We start from the raw sequence: 16,412 nt of genomic DNA, 5'->3' as shown, positions 1-16,412 counted from the left end.
TGATTTGTACTGATCATTTTCAGTGATGTGAAAATGAAGGGCCCAGACACTTGAGCTCTTCAGTAAGGCCATTCTACTGCCACTGTTTGTTTGTGCAGATTGCATGGCCGTGTGCTTGATTTTATACACATTTCAGCAATGGGTGTGGCTGAAATCACCAAATCCACTAATTTGAAGGTGTCTACATTATTTTTTATTTTACCTTTATTTAGTTAAGAACAAATTCTTATTTTCAATGACGGTCTAGGAAGAGTAGGTTAACTGCCTTGTTCAGGGGCAGAACAACAGATTTTTACCTTGTCAGCTCTGGGATTCGATCTAGCAACCTTTCGCTTACTCGCCCGATGCTCTAACCACTAGGCTACCTGCCGCCCCTACATACTTTTCCACATGCAGATAGAACTATAAAGGGTTATTATTAGTCTACATACATAGGCTACAGTCAGAAATGGATCTTCATTATTTTTGTATCTGCTGACAGTGGACAGTGGTCTTTGCACAGTGCAAGGTACATGCTTATGAAGGTTGCACTTCAACAGTAAGGTGGATGCTGCCTTTCCCAGGGACTGTAAACAGTTAACTAATGCTGGCTTTCTCAGCCTCCATGCAGTCATGCCTGTTCTCTGCATCACGTCCTGGGCTAAATATAGCTACTGCAGGTAGGATGGTAAACATACTCAGTAGAGCAGGGCTGGTGCTCTTTCCCTCCTTGTGGGCCTGTCTGCGCACCCACCCCCCCTTCATGCATACACTCAGACACGTGTATTGGCATTGTCAGACACACAAACACACACTTTCAGACATATTCCTTTTACCACATCCATCGGGACATTGTACCAGCAGAGTTTGCATCTAGCCAGTAAATCCACCAGGATTTGTATAATTATTACAGAGCTCCCATTAGTCATTCTACTGCAGCACTGCTGTGACATCATCACCCAGAGACGGTGTGTGTGGATGTGGATGGGAAGGGACGACAGGGCCCGATGGTGTGGCATAGGGTGGCATAGGGTATCAGTCTTCATTCTCCACCTGGATGATGCAGTCCCAACCTGAGGATGTTTCTCTTACATCACACTGAGGTAGCCACAATTTATTCATTTTTTTACATTTTATTTAGGACAAAACACATCGCGACAAGTGAGACACCACAACACTACATAAAGAGAGAAGTAAGACAAAAACATAGCATAGTAGATGTGTGTCACCCTCCCTCCCATCACACATTCTTATATGTTTACACTCTTGGCAGGAATTCTGAACAAAATGATGGAGCTAGACATGGCTATTCAAAATGTGATGCTAAATGAGTGCAGAATCAGGAGACGTGCTCTGGGAGCTGCAGTGGCACTTAGGGGGGAGTAACGGGGTGCTTAGTTCTGTTCAACATAACAATTCAGTCCTCCTAGCAGAGACAATGGTGTGATCCATTTCAGATATATTGTTCTATGTACAGTGAGCTCCAAAAGTATTGGGACAATGACATTTTTTGCTGTTGTTTTGGATCTGTACTCCAGCTCTTTGGATTTGAAATGATACAATGGCTGTGAGGTTAAAGTGCAGACCACTTTAATTTTCATCCATATCGAGTGAACCGTTTAGAAATTACATCACTTTTTGTACATAGTGAGAAAGTTACAGACGCATAAATATCCTACCCCCCAAAAATGCTAACCTGCCCTGTTGAGAGGTTATCCGTAATCAAGGTAGCATCCACATGAATGTAGAAGTTTATAGAAACATATTCTATTTTTAATAAATAGTAAAAGTGACTCCAAAATTACGCAACACATTATTTACCGTTAATTTCTATTGGGTACAAAATCTGAAACACAACCAAAACAAACAGCAAAGCTTAACGTAATCATTGTGTGCTAGGAATATGGGACCAAATACTAAACTTTTAACCACTTTAATACACATAAGTGAATTTTTCCCAATACTTTTTGTCCCGCTAAAATGGGTGGACTATGTACAAAAAGTTTCCAAACAGTTCACCTGATATGAATGAAAATACCCTCAAATTAAAGCTGACAGTCTGCACTTTATGCTCATAGTCATTGTATCAGGTTAAATTAAATTCCCAATCCTTTTGGAACTCACTTTATAAGCTAAAAAACCTGACAACCTCTTAGGCTTGATCTTAGCCTCCTCCAGGAATGCACTCTCCTTTCTCTTCCTCTTCAGTGGGTGGAGCAAATGGCTTCATATGAAATCAAACTTGGATTGCAAGTCATTGGCCCTCTGTGTTCTGCTGATCTCGTTTAGCCCAGGGGAGGGCGCTCTAAGCCTGACTGATGGTGCAGAGCAGAGGCGCTAGACCTTTCTGTCTAAGATGTGCCTGTACAATGCAGAAGGCTAATGTGGTTAATATATTGGTTAATGTAGCTCTGAAGGAGAAGTGGGGAAAACAGTGCAATGAGAAGAAGTACATCAGTGTTTTTTTTAAGCTGCTATCCCTGTCCTCCACTTTCTCCTCTGTCCGTCCGTCTCCTTGGATGGGGTGGTTGGTGCTGAGACAACAGTGTCTGTATGACTCACAGGGATGGAGAGGTGACAGCTTGGCTATGGCACTGTCACTGGCCTGCCTTTGGCAGAGAGACATAGAAACAGTCTCTATGATTGCATTCTGAGGTGACACTGGAATTAAAACAAAACAGACTCTAATCAGAAATGTATACCTGAAATAAAATGGTGGTGATTTATCAGTGTGTGTGGAGATAGCAGTCACTTGTGAACAGATTATTGATAATCCAGGTGGGGGGGATTTTTACCAGAGATGCATGCATCATCATTAGACCAGTCAACAGGTGCTTGTACATTGTAAATGTGTCTGTCACGTCCTGACCTTAAGTTCCTTTTTTATGTCTCTGTTTTAGTTTGGTCAGGGCGTGAGTTGGGGTGGGCATTCTATGTTGTGTATTCTAGGTTTTGTATTTCTGTGTTTGGCCTGGTATGGTTCCCAATCAGAGGCAGCTGTCGATCGTTGTCTCTGATTGAGAACCATACTTAGGCAGCCTGTTTTCCAACTATGATTTGTGGGTAGTTGTTTTCTGTGTCTGTGTGTTTTACCATACAGAACTGTTTCGGTTTTCATATATTTCTATTGTTCTTTTTGTATTCAGTGTTCGGTTTATTTCACTAAAATATGGACACTTACAACGCTGCGCATTGGTCCGATCTTTCCTACTCCTCCTCAGAAGAGGAGGAAAACCGTTACAGAACTACCCACCACCAAAGGACCAAGCAGTGTGGTAACCTGGAGCAGAGGGTTCTGGACTCCTGGACTTGGGAGGAGATACTGGAAGGTAAGGGACCCTGGACACAGGCTGGGGAATATCGCCGCCCCAAGGAAGATCTGGAGGCAGCGAGAGCTGAGCAGCGGCAACATGAGGTAAGGCAGAGCAACAGGCACGAGAGGGGGAGGCACACGGGGAGATTGGCGGAGTCAGGCGATAGACCTGAGCCAACTCCCCGTGCTTACCGGAAGAAGCGCAGTACTGGTCAGGCACCGTGTTATGCGGTCAAGCGCACGGTTTCGCCAGTACGCGCTCATAGCCCGGTGCGCTATAGGCCAGCCCCCCGCAAGTGCCATGCGAGAGTGGGCATCCAGCCAGGGCGTGTTGTGCCAGCTCAGCGTGTTTGGTCGCCGGTATGCCGTTTCGGGCCCAGGGTATCCTGCGCCGGCGCTGCGTGCTGTGTCTCCGTGCCGGGCGAATGCATTGAGCCTAAGGGAGAGGTGCGAGTGGTATGCACCATATCTCCAGTGCTCACCCACAGCCCGGTTCAACCTGTGCCTGCACTCTGGAGAGTCCGGGCTAAAGGGGTCATCCAGCCTGGAGGAGTGGTGCCAAGGCTGCGCACCAGAGCTCCAGTGCTCCCCCACAGCCCGGTCCATCCGGTGCCTCCTCCAAGCACCAAGCCTCCTGTAGGTCTCCCCAGCCTCGTGGGTCCTGTGGCAGCCCCACACAACAGGCTGTCTCTCCGTCTCCTCCCTCCAGGTTCTCCCGTCTGTCCCGAGCTGCCAGAGCCGCCCGTCACTCCGGCGCTGCCAGAGCCGCCCGTCACTCCGGCGCTGCCAGAGCCGCCCGTCACTCCGGCGCTGCCAGAGCCGCCCTTCACTCCGGCGCTGCCAGAGTCGAGCAGGCAGGTTGTTGGGCGGCCAGACCTCACTAGACACAGGATTTCTTCTGGAGAGAGAGGGGAAAAAGAGGTCAAGGCGTAGGGTACGTCTGTTTGAGTGGGACCAGTGGACTCAATAGGCTGATTGAATGAGGAGCGGATGTCGTTTCAAAGTGGTTGGCAAAGTAATCTGCAGAGAGGGAGGGGGATTAAGGATGAAGGAGAAGGTGGAAAAGAGTTTCCTATGGTTAGAGGTAGAAGGTATGACATTTAGAGTGATAGAAAGTAGTGAATACAGAGTAGGAGAAGGTAGAGAGGAGGGAGTGAAAGGATGATAGGTCCCCATGGAAGTATAGTTTTCCAAAAATGTTTGCTCAGCTGCCCGAAGTCCTGTTCTGTAAGTTTGCAATGAGTCACTCAGCCACGGAGAAGGAGGGGAGGGCCGAGATGGCCTGGAGGAAAGGGGACAGTGCGAGTCATAGGATGTGGAAAGGGAGGAGAGTAGGGTCGAAGACCCAGAATTTGGAGACAGGAGGGAGAAGGATTTAGCGGAAGGGCGAGATGATAGGATAGAAGAGGAAAGAGTAGTGGGAGGGAGAGAGCGAAGATTGCGACAGTGCATGACCATCTGGGTAGGGTAGGAGGAAAGGGAGTCAGAAAAGGAAACAAAGTATTGATCAGAGACCTGGAGGGGGGTTGCAGTGTGATTAGTAGGTGAGCAGCCTCTAGTAAAAATGAGATCAAGTGTTTTTCCTTGTTGGAGGGGATTGGGAAAGGGTAAGGTGAAAAGAGGCGGGGAAAGAGAGAGTTGTAAAAGCAATTAATCGAAGGCAGACATTGGGAGGTTGAAGTCGCCAAGTAGGAAGAGCGGTGAGCCCTCGTCAGGAAATGAGCTTATCAAGGTGTCAAACTCATTGAGGAACTATCCAAGGGCACCTGGTGGGCGATAAATGGCAACAATGTAAATCTTGAGTGGACAAGTGACAGTGACAGCATGGAATTCAAATGAGCAGATGGACAGGTGAGAGAGGGAGAGAAGAGAAAATCTCCAGTTAGGAGAAATGAGTAGCCCTCTGCCACCACGACGACCAGATGCTCTTGGACTATGAGAGAAAACGTAGTCAAATGAAGACAGAGCAGCTGGAATAGCAGTGCTCCACCCAGCTCGCCTGGCACTGTCGGTGTCACATCTGCTCCTGCCACGCCCTCTAGTGCTCATCCGGTGTCTCCTTGATCTGCTGCCACTCCCACAGTGCTCTCTCCCTCTCCCTCTTCCTCTCTCTCTCAGTGTGTGTGTGTAATTGTGTGTGCTGAAGGCAGAGCAGATCCCCACCAGCTGCAACCTGTTCCATAATCAAGACCTCTACAAATACTCAGTCCTGCCATTTCCACACTGCCAGATCGTAATTTCTGCCCAGTCTGTTCATGTTTCTAGCCGTTTGTTCCTGTTGTGCCTGATTTCCGTTGCCTTCCGTTTCCTCTCCGCTACAGTTCTGTCCATTCTGACTCTGGTCCCAGTTTCCAGTCCGACTTCTCTTCAGTCCTACTACTCTATCCTGGGTTCTCCACTCTACGCTAACTTGGATTCCCCTCCGGACCTGCTTACCCTGTCTCAACCCTTATTACTCCAGGCTCAGCCTCCACACCTGGTTTCCAGCAATCCGCCCGAGCTTCCCCTGGCCTGCACTCAATCTTCCCCCCCGTGTTTCAAGAAATACCTTGGTTACCTCATCCCAGTCTCCTCATCTGAATCTGCTCTTGGGTTCACCTGTTCCGCTCCACGTGACAGTCGGTGGAGTTCACACTGTAGGACCAATAGAACATACACTGAGTATGCTGCTCCACCCACTGAATCCATTCTATAGTTTGTATGTCCTATTGGTCTCCACGGGTGAACTCAGCCCATTTGGCTAGCAAGATCAATCTGTTATGCTGCATTTATAACATCTCGTAAATTCGTAAATACGAGCATACAACTGGGAAAAATCCACTTGAACGCCCCTCCAACTGGTAATTGCTAGTGGGAAACTCGCATAGCGATGAGAACATACAGTAAATCAAATCAAATCAAAAAATCCAATCAAATGTTATTGGTCACATACACGTGTTTAGCAGATGTTATTGCGGTTGTAGCAAAGTGCTTGTGTTTCTATCTAAGTAATATCTAACAATTTCACAACATATACCCAATACACACAAATCTAACTAAAGGAATGTAATTAAGAATATATAAATATATGGAAGAGCAATGTCAGAGCGGCATAGACTAAGATATGGTAGAATAGTAATAGAATACATTTCAGTCGTGGCCAAAAGTTTTTAGAATGACACAAATATTGATTTTCACAAAGTCTGCTACCTCAGTTTGTATGATGGCAATTTGCATATACTCTAGAATGTTAAGAAGAGTGATCAGATGAATTCCCTCTTTGCCATGCAAATGAACTGAATCCCAAAAAAACATTTCCACTGCATTTCAGCCCTGCTACAAAAGAACCAGCTGACATCATGTCAGTGATTCTCTCATTAACACAGGTGTGAGTGTTGATGAGGACAAGGCTGGAGATCACTCTGTCATGCTGATTGAGTTCGAATAACAGACTGGAAGCTTCAAAAGGAGGGTGGTGCTTGGAATCATTGTTCTTCCTCTGTCAATCATGGTTACCTGCAAGGAAACACGTGCCGTCATCATTGCTTTGCACAAAAAGGGCTTCACAGACAATGATATTGCTGCCAGTAAGATTGCACTTAAATCAACCATTTATCAGATCATCAAGAACTTCAAGGAGAGAAAGTCCAGCAAGCGCCAGGACCGTCTCCTAAAGTTGATTCAGCTGCGGGATCGGGGCACCACCCAAACAGAGCTTGCTCAGAAATGGCAGCAGGCAGGTGTGAGTGCATCTGCACGCACAGTGAGGCTAAAACTTTTGGAGGATGGCCTGGTGTCAAGAAGGGCAGCAAAGAAGCCATTTCTCTCCAGGAAAAACATCAGGGACAGGCTGATATTCTGCAAAAGTTGCAGGGATTGGACTGCTGAGGACTGGGGTAAAGTCATTTTCGCTGATGAATCCCCTTTCCGATTGTTTGGGGCATCCGGAAAAAGCTTGTCCGGAGAAGACAAGGTGAGCGCTACCATCAGTCCTGTGTCATGCCAACAGTAAAGCATCCTGAGGCAATTCATGTGTGGGGTTACTTCGCAGCCAAGAGAGTGGGCTCACTCATAATTTTGCCTAAGAACACAGCCATGAATAAAGAATGGTACCAACACATCCTCCGAGAGCAACTTCTCCCAACCATCCAGGAACAGTTTTGTGACGAACAATGCCTTTTCCAGCATGATGGAGTGCCTTGCCATAGGGCAAAAGTGATAACTAAGTGGTTCAAGGAACAAAACATCAATATTTTTGGTCCATGGCCAGGAAACTACCCAGATCTTAATCCCATTGAGAACTTGTGGTCAATCCTCAATAGGCGAGTGGACAAATTAAAACCCACATATTCTGACAGACTCCATGCATTGATTATGCATGAATGGACTGCCATCAGTCAGGGTGTGGCCCAGAAGTTAATTGACAGCATGCCAGGGTGGATTGCAGAGGTCTTGAAAAAGAAGGGTCAGAACTGCAAATATTGACTCTTTTCATCAACTTCATGTTTTTTATTTATTTGATTTCACCTTTATTTAACCAGGTAGGCTAGTTGAGAACACCTTTATTTAACCAGGTAGGCTAGTTGAGAACACCTTTATTTAACCAGGTAGGCTAGTTGAGAACACCTTTATTTAACCAGGTAGGCTAGTTGAGAACAAGTTCTCATTTACAACTGCGACCTGGCCAAGATAAAGCATAGCAGTGTGAACAGGCAGCAACAGAGTTACACATGGAGTAAACAATAAACAAGTCAATAACACAGTAGGGGAAAAAAAGAGAAAAAAAATGTAATTGACATTGTAATTGTCAATAAAAGCCTTTGACACTTATGAAATTCTTGTAAATATACTACAGTATTCCATAGTAACATCTGACAAAATATTTAAAGAACTGAAGCAGCAAACTTTGGAAATATTTGTGTCATTCTCAAACCTTTTGGCCACAACTGTATATACATATGAGATGAGTAATGCAAGAAATGTAAAGATTATTAAAGTGGCTAGTGTTCCGTTTATTAAAGTGGCCAGTGATTTCAAGTCTATGTATATAGGCAGCAGCCTCTATGTGCTAGTGATGGCTATTTAATTAACAGTCTGATGGCCTTGAGATGGAAGCTGTTTTTCAGTCTCTCTGTCCCAGCTTTGATGCACCTGTACTGACCTCACCTTCTGGATGATAGCGGGATGAACAGGCAGTGGCTTGGGTGGTTGTTGTCCTTGATGACCTTTTTGGCCTTCCTGTGACATCAGGTGCTGTAGGTGTCCTGGAGGGCAGGTAGTTTGCTCACAGTGATGCGTTGGGCAGACCGCACCACCAAGCGGTGATACAGCCTGATAGGATGCTCTCAATTGTGCATCTGTAAAATGTTGTGAGGGTTTGCCAAGCCAAATTTCTTCAGCCTCTTGAGGTTGAAGAGGTGCTGTTGCGCCTTCTTCGCCACACTGTCTGTGTGGATGGACCATTTCAGTTTGTCAGTGATGTGTACGCCGAGGAACTTGAAGCGTTCCACCTTCTCCACTGCGGTCCTATCAATGTGGATAAAGGGATGCTCCCTCTGCTGTTTCTTGAAGTCCACGATCATCTCCTTTGTTTTGTTGACATCGAGTGGTTATTTTCCTGGCCTCACACTCCCAGAGCCCTCACCTCCTCCCTGTAGGCTGTCTCGTCAGTGTTGGTAATCAAGCCTACTACTGTTGTGTCGTCTGCAAACTTGATGATTGAGTTGGAGGTGTGCTTGCCCACGCAGTCATGGGTGAACAGGGAGTACAGGAGGGGGCTGAGCATGCATCCTTGTGGGGCCCAAGTGTTGAGGATCAGCGAAGTGGAGGTGTTGTTTCCTACCTTCACCACCTGGGGGCGGCCCGTCAGGAAGTCCTGGACCCAGTTGCACAGGGTGGGGTTCAGACCCAGGGCCTCAAGCTTGATGATGAGCATGGAGGGTACTATGGTGTTGAATGCTGAGCTATAGTCAATGAACAGCATTCTTACATAGGTATTCCTCTTATCCAGGTGGGATAGGGCAGTGTGCAATGTGATGGCGATTGCATCGTCTGTGGAGCTATTGAAGTAGTAAGCTAATTGAAGTGGGTCTAGGGTGACAGATAAGGTAGAGGTGATATGATCCTCTGAAAGCACATCATGATGACAGAAGTAAGTGCTACGGGGCGATAGTAATTTAGTTCAGTTACCTTTGCTTTCTTGGGTACAGGAACAGTGGTGGCCATCTTGAAGCATGTGGAGACAGCAGACGGGGATAGGGAGAGATTGAATTAGCTGGTCTGCTCATGCTCTGAGGACGCGGCTAGGGATGTTGTCTGGGCCGGCAGCGTTGCGAGGGTTAACACGCTTAAATGTCTTACACACGTTGGCCATGGAGAAGGAGAGCCCACAGTCCTTGGTAGCAGGCCGTGTTGGTGGCACTGTGTTATCCTCAAAGCGGGCGAAGAATGTGTTTAGCTTATCTGGATGCAAGATGTCGGTGTTCACGATGTGGCTGGTTTTCCTTTTGTAGTACGTGATTGTCTGTAGACCCTGCCACATACGTCTCATGTCTGAGCTGTTTAATTACGACTCCACTTTGTCTCTATACTGACGTTTTGCCTGTTTGATTGCAGAGGAAATAACTACACTGTTTGTATTCTGCCATATTCCCAGTCACCTTGCCATGGTTAAATGCTGTGGTACGCACTTTAAGTTTTGCACGAATGCTGCTACCTTTCCACGGTTTCTGATTAGGGTAGGTTTTAATAGTCACAGTGGGTTCAAAATCTCCTATTCACTTCCTGATAAACACAGTCACTGTGTCAGTATATAGGTTGATGTTATTCTCTGACTCTAACCGGAACATATCCCAGTCCGCATGATCAAAACAATCTTGAAGTATGGATTCCGATTGGTCAGACCAGCGTTGTATAGTGCTTAGCACGGGTACTTCCGGTTTGAGTTTCTGCCTATAGGAAGGGAGGAGCAAAATGGAATCGTGGTCAGATTTGCTGAAAGGAGGGCTGGGGAGGGCCTTGTATGCATCTCAGAAGTTGGAGGAACAGTGGTCGAGTTTTTTAGCAGTGCGAGTACTACAGTCGATATGTTCTAGAACTTTGGCACCTTTTCCTCAAATTTGCTTTGTTAAAATCAACAGCTACAATAAATGCAGTTTGCATGGTTTCCAGTTTGCATAAAATCCAGTGAAGTTATTTGAGGGCCGTCGTGGTATTGGCATAAGGAGGGATATACACGGCCTTGACTATAACCAAAGAAAATTATCTTGGAAGATAATACGGTCGGCATTTGATTGTGAGGTATTCTCCGTTGGTTGAACAAAAGGACTTGAGTTCCTGTATGTTACCACAATTACACCATGAGTCGTTAATCATGAAACATGAAATCATATAACCGCCCTTCTTCTTCCCGGAGAGATATTTATTCCTGTCTGCGCAATGAACAGAGAACCCTATTGGCTGGGCCGACTCAGACAGTATATCCCGAGAGAGCTATGTTTCCGTGAAACAGAGTATATTATAATCCCTAATGTCTCGCTGGAAAGAAGCCCTCGCCCTGAGCTCGTCAACTTTATCATCCAGAGACTGAACATTTGTGAGTAATAAACTCGGAAACGGTGGGTGGTGTGCACGCCTCCTAAGTCAGACTAGAAGGCTGTTCCAAGTACCTCTCCTTCACCGGCGTTGTTTTTGGTCGGCTTCTGGAATCAGTTCAATCGACATTGGGGGTGCAAACAAAGGATCCGCTTCGGGAAAGTCGTATTCCGGGTTGTAATGCTAGTAGTGCTGGTGAGTTACCACCACTCTGATATCCAATAATTCTTCCCGGCTGTATGTATTTAACACACAAAAAAATCTGGGCTAACAATGTAAGAAATAATACATAAAAAAACAAAATTTCCTAAGAGCGAGAAGCGAGGCAGTACCAGTCAATAGTTTGGACACCTACTCATTCAAGGGTTTTTCTATATTTTTACTATTTTCTACATTGTAGAATAGTTTTTATCAAAACTATGAAATAACACATGGAATCATGTAGTAACCAAAAAAGTGTTAAACAAATAAAAATATATTTTATATTCTTCAAAATAGCCACCCTTTGCTTTGATGACCACTTGGCACACTCTTGGCATTCTCTCAACCAGCGTCACCTGGAAAGCTTTTCCAACAGTCTTGAAGGAGTTCCCACATATGCTGAGCCCTTGTTGGATGCTTTTCCTTCACTCTGCGGTCCAACTCATCCCAAACCATCTCAATTGGGTTGAGGTCGGGTAATTGTGGAGGCCAGGTCATCCGATGCAGCACTCCATCACTCTCCTTCTTGGTCAAATAGTCCTTACACAGCCTGGATGTGTGTTGGGTTATTGTCCTGTTGAAAACAAATGATAGTCCCACTAAGCGCAAACCAGATGAGATGGCGTATCGCTGCAGAATTCTGTGGTATCCATGCTGGTTAAGTGTGCCTTGAATTCTGAATAAATAACTGACAGTGTAACCAGCAAAGCACTCCCACACATCACACCTCCTCCTCCATGCTTCATGGTGAGAACCACACATGCAGGGATCATCTGTTTACATACTCTGCGTCTCACAAACACAAGGCAGTTAGAACTATAAATCTCAAATTTGGACTCCTCAGACCAAAGGACAGATTTCCACCGTTCTAATGTCCATTGCTCGTGTTTCTTGGCCCAATCAAGTATCTTCTTCTGATTGGTGTCCTTTAGTAGTTGTTTCATTGCAGCAATTCGACCATGAAGGCCTGATTCATGCTGTCTCTGAACAGTTGATGTTGAGATGTGTCTGTTACTTGAACTCTTTGAAGCATTTATTTGGGCTGCAATTTCTGAGGCTGCTAACTGTAATGAACTTATCCTCTGCAGCAAAGGTAACTCTGAGTCTTCCATTCCTGTGGCGGTCCTCATGAGAGCCAGTTTCATCATAGCGTTTGATGTTTTTTGTGACTGCACTTGAAGAAACGTTCAATGTTCTTGAAATGTTCCGTATTGACTGACCATGTCTTCAAGTAATGATGTACTGTGGTTTCTCTTTGCTTATTTGAGCTGTTCTTGCCATAATATGGACTTGGTCTTTTACCAAATAGAGCTATCTTCTGTATGCCACCCCTACCTTGTCACAACACAACTGATTGGCTCAAATGCATTAAGAAGGAAAGTAATTCCACAAATGAACTTTTAACAACACCTGTTAATTGAAATGCATTCCAGGTGACTAACTCATGAAGCTGGTTGAGAGAATGCCAAGCGTGTGCAAAGGGTGGCTATTATGAAGAATCAAAATTCCAAGATGGCGTCGCAGTCGGATATGTGTTTTGTCTTGTCCCGTGTAAATATAGTTTTCCTCGTTTTTTATTTATTTATTTAAATCTCACTTTCCATCTACGGGCTGAATATAGTCTCCTGCAACCTGCCTCACCCAATGTGGTACGGATCTGCTATTTTTATACTTTAGAACCGGAACCCCCATCAGCAGCTAGCCAGCTAACTAGCTACTAGCTAGTAGTCAGTTAGCTACTGCCAGTGGTCTTCACCCCTAACTCGGACACCAGCCAGCCTCAGCTCCGTCAATACCTGCCAGTCTACACAGCGCGATATCAACCCAGAGCATATCGGACAGATTTTTCTCTACCACATCTCCGGATTCCTATCGCAAGCTCTGAACATTTACACCGGATCATTGCAGCTGGCTAGCTGCAATCCGAGTGGCTACTCCCATCTCCCGGCTAGTCGAAGAGGTCCACCAGTTAATTATTGGGCTACAATACCTCTTTTGCTAATTTCCCTGGACCCTTTACTGCCAACACGGAGCCCCGCCAGTCCATCACGACTGGTCTGCCATCGTAATCATCCGAGGTGGTTTCAACAGGCTCTTCCATTGCGACATCGCCGAAGGCCCATCTGCTAGCCCCGGCCAGCTAGCTGTCTGAATCGCCTTGTCTCCAGCTCGCCTAGCGTAGTTGTGACTACTGAATCGGCTCCCTGACTCACCTATCGCTACTCTCTGAACCCTATGATCACTCGGCTCCACATGCCTCTCCCTAATGTCAATATGCCTTGTCTATTGCTGTTTTGGTTAGTGATTATTGGCTTATTTCACTGTAGAGCCCAAAGCCCTGCCCAATATGCCTTAGATAGCCCTTTTCTCCCACCCTCCACACATGTGGTGACCTCACCTGGCTTAACTGGTGCCTCTAGAGACAAAACCTCTCTTATCATCACTCAATACTTAGGTTTACCTCCATTGTACTCACACCCTACCATACCCTTCCTTGTCTGTACATTATGACTTGAATCTATTCTTCCACACCCAGAAATATGCTCCTTTTACTCTCTGTTCCGAACGCACTAGACGACCAGTTCTTATAGCCTTTAGCCGTACCCTTATCCTACTCCTCCTCTGTTCCTCTGTTGATGTAGAGGTTAACCCAAGCCCTGCAGCCCCCAGCACCACTCCCATTCCCCAGGAGCTCTCATTTGTTGGCTTCTGTAACCGTAAAAGACTTGGTTTCATGCATGTTAACATCAGAAGCCTCCTCCCCAAATTTGTTTTATTCACTTCTTTAGCACACTCTGCCAACCCTGATGTCCTAGCCGTGTCTGAATCCTGGTTTAGGAAGGCCAAAATCCTGAAATGTCCATCCCCAACAACATTTTCCGACAAGATAGAACTGCCAAAGGGGGCAGAGTTGCAATCTACTGCAGAGATAGCCTGTAGAGTTCTGTCATACTATCCAGCTCTGTGCCCAAACAGTTCGAGCTTCTAATTTGAAAAATCCACCTTTCCAGAAACAAGTCTCTCACCGTTGCCGCTTGTTATAGACCCCCTTCAGCCCCCAGCTGTGCCCTGGACACCATATGTGAATTGATTGCGCCCCATCTATCTTCAGAGTTCGTACTGTTAGGTGACCTAAACTGGGATATGCTTAACACCCCGTCCGTCCTACAATCTAAACTAGATGCCCTCAATCTCACACAAATTATCAAGGAACCTACCAGGTACAACCCTAAATTCGTAACCATGGGCACCCTCTTAGATATCATCCTGACCAACTTGCCCTCTAAATACACCTCTGCTATCTTCAACCAGGATCTCAGCGATCACTGCCTCATACCTTGCTTCCGTAATGGGTCTGCGGTCAAACGACCATACTCATCATCTTCAAACGCTCCCTAAAATACTTCAGCAAGCAGGCCTTTCTAATCGACCTGGCCCGGGTATCCGGGAAGGATATTGACCTCATCCTGTCAGTAGAGGATGGCTGGTTGCTCTTTAAAACTGCTTTCCTCACCATCTTAAATGAGCATGCCCCATTCAAAACATGTAGAACTAAAAACAGATATAGCCCTTGGTTCACCCCAGACTTGACTGCCCTTGACCAACACAAATACATCCTGTGGCTTTCTGCATTAGCATCGAATAGCCCCTGCAATATGCTACTTTTCAGGGAAGTCAGGAACCAATATCCACAGTCAGTTAGGAAAGCTAAGGCTAGCTTTTTCAAACAGATATTTGCATCCTGTAGCACAATTCCAAAAAGTTTTGGGACACTGTAAAGTCCATGGAGAATAAGAGCACCTCCTCCCAGCTGCCCACTGCACTGGGGCTAGGTAACACTGTCACCACCGATAAATCTACGATAATTGAGAATTTCAATAAGCATTTGTCTACGGCTGGCCATGCTTTCCACCTGGCTACCCCGGCCAACAGCTCTGCACCCCCTGCAGCAACTTGCCCAAGCCCCCCTCCTCCCCCCGCTTCTCTGTCACCCAAATCCAGACAGCTGATGTTCTGAAAGAGCTGCAAGTTCTGGATCCCTAAAAATCAGCCGGGCTAGACAATCTGGACCCTCTCTTTCTAAAATTATCAGCCAAAATTGTTGCGACCCCTATTGTTCAACCCCTCTTTCACATTGTCTGAGAAAGCTGTCACGGTCATCCCCCTCTTCAAAGGGGGAGACACTCTAGACCCAAACTGTTATAGACCTATATCCATCCTACCCTGCCTTTCTAAAATCTTTGAAAGCCAATTTAACAAACAGATCACCGACCATTTCGAATCCCACCGTACCTTCTCCACTATGCAATCTGGTTTCCGAGCTGGTCAGGGGTGCACCTCAGCCGCACTCAAGGTCCTAAACGATATCATAACCGCCATCGATAAAAGACAGTACTGTGCAGCCGTCTTCAACAACCTGGCCAAGGCTTTCGACTCTGTCAATCACCACATTCTTATCAGGCAGACTCAATAGCCTTGGTTTCTCAAATGACTGCCTTGCCTGGTTCACCAACTACTTCTTAGATAGAGTTCAGTGTGTCAAATCGTAGGGCCTGTTATCTGGACCTCTGGCAGTGTCTATGGGGGTACCACAGGGTTAAATTCTCAGGCAGACTATTTTCTCTGTATACATCAATGATGTCGCTATTGCTGCTGGTGATTCTCTGATCCACCTCTACGCAGACGACACCATTCTGTATACATCTGGGCCTTCTTTGGACACTGTGTTAACAAACCTCCAAACAAGCTTCAATGCCATACAACACTCCTTCTGTGGCCTCCAATTCCTTTTAAATGCTAGATAAACTAAATACATGCTCTTCAACCAATTGCTGCCCACACCCGCCCGCCCGACTAGCATCACTACACTGGACAGTTCTGACCTAGAATATGTTGACAACTACAAATACCTAGGTGTCTGGTTAGACTGTTATCTCTCCTTCCAAACACACATTAAGCATCTCCAATCCAAAATGTAATCTAGAATTTGCTTTCTATTTCGCAACAAAGCCTCCTTTACTCATGCTGCCAAACTTACCCTCGTAAAATGTACTATCCTACCGATCCTTGACTTCGGCGATTTTACATAATAGCCTCCAACACTCTACTCAGCAAACTGGATGTAGTCCAGACAGTAGTCCATCACAGTGCCATCCGTTTTGTCACCAAAGCCCCATATACTACCCACCACTGCGACCTGTATGCTCTCGTTGGCTGGCCCTCGCTACATATTCGTCACCAAACCCACTGGCACCAGGTCATCTATAAGTCTTTGCTAGGTAAAGCCCCGCCTTATCTCAGCTAACTGGTCATCATAGCAACACCCACCCGTAGCACGTGCTCCAGC

The 16,412-nt window shown here is 46.0% G+C and overlaps 1 protein-coding gene across 6 annotated transcripts in view; it reads left to right on the top strand.

Moving 5' to 3' along the window:
- The window catches only part of LOC109897656 (protein NDRG3), a 53,119-nt gene that overhangs the window by 15,779 nt on the left and 20,928 nt on the right, over positions 1 to 16,412 (top strand). For 2 of the 6 annotated variants that reach the window (XM_031798943.1, XM_031798888.1), the window contains exon 4: positions 3,201 to 3,308. The exons of the other annotated variants lie outside the window; for them this stretch is intronic. In XM_031798943.1, coding sequence (XP_031654803.1) covers positions 3,201 to 3,308 — 108 coding nt within the window. The remainder of the gene's footprint in view (positions 1 to 3,200; positions 3,309 to 16,412) is intronic. 6 annotated transcript variants of the gene reach the window in all.

This window comes from Oncorhynchus kisutch, linkage group LG1, assembly GCF_002021735.2.
Source record: "Oncorhynchus kisutch isolate 150728-3 linkage group LG1, Okis_V2, whole genome shotgun sequence".
Classification (NCBI taxonomy): domain Eukaryota; kingdom Metazoa; phylum Chordata; class Actinopteri; order Salmoniformes; family Salmonidae; genus Oncorhynchus; species Oncorhynchus kisutch.
This window is presented reverse-complemented; position numbering and strand designations above follow the sequence as displayed.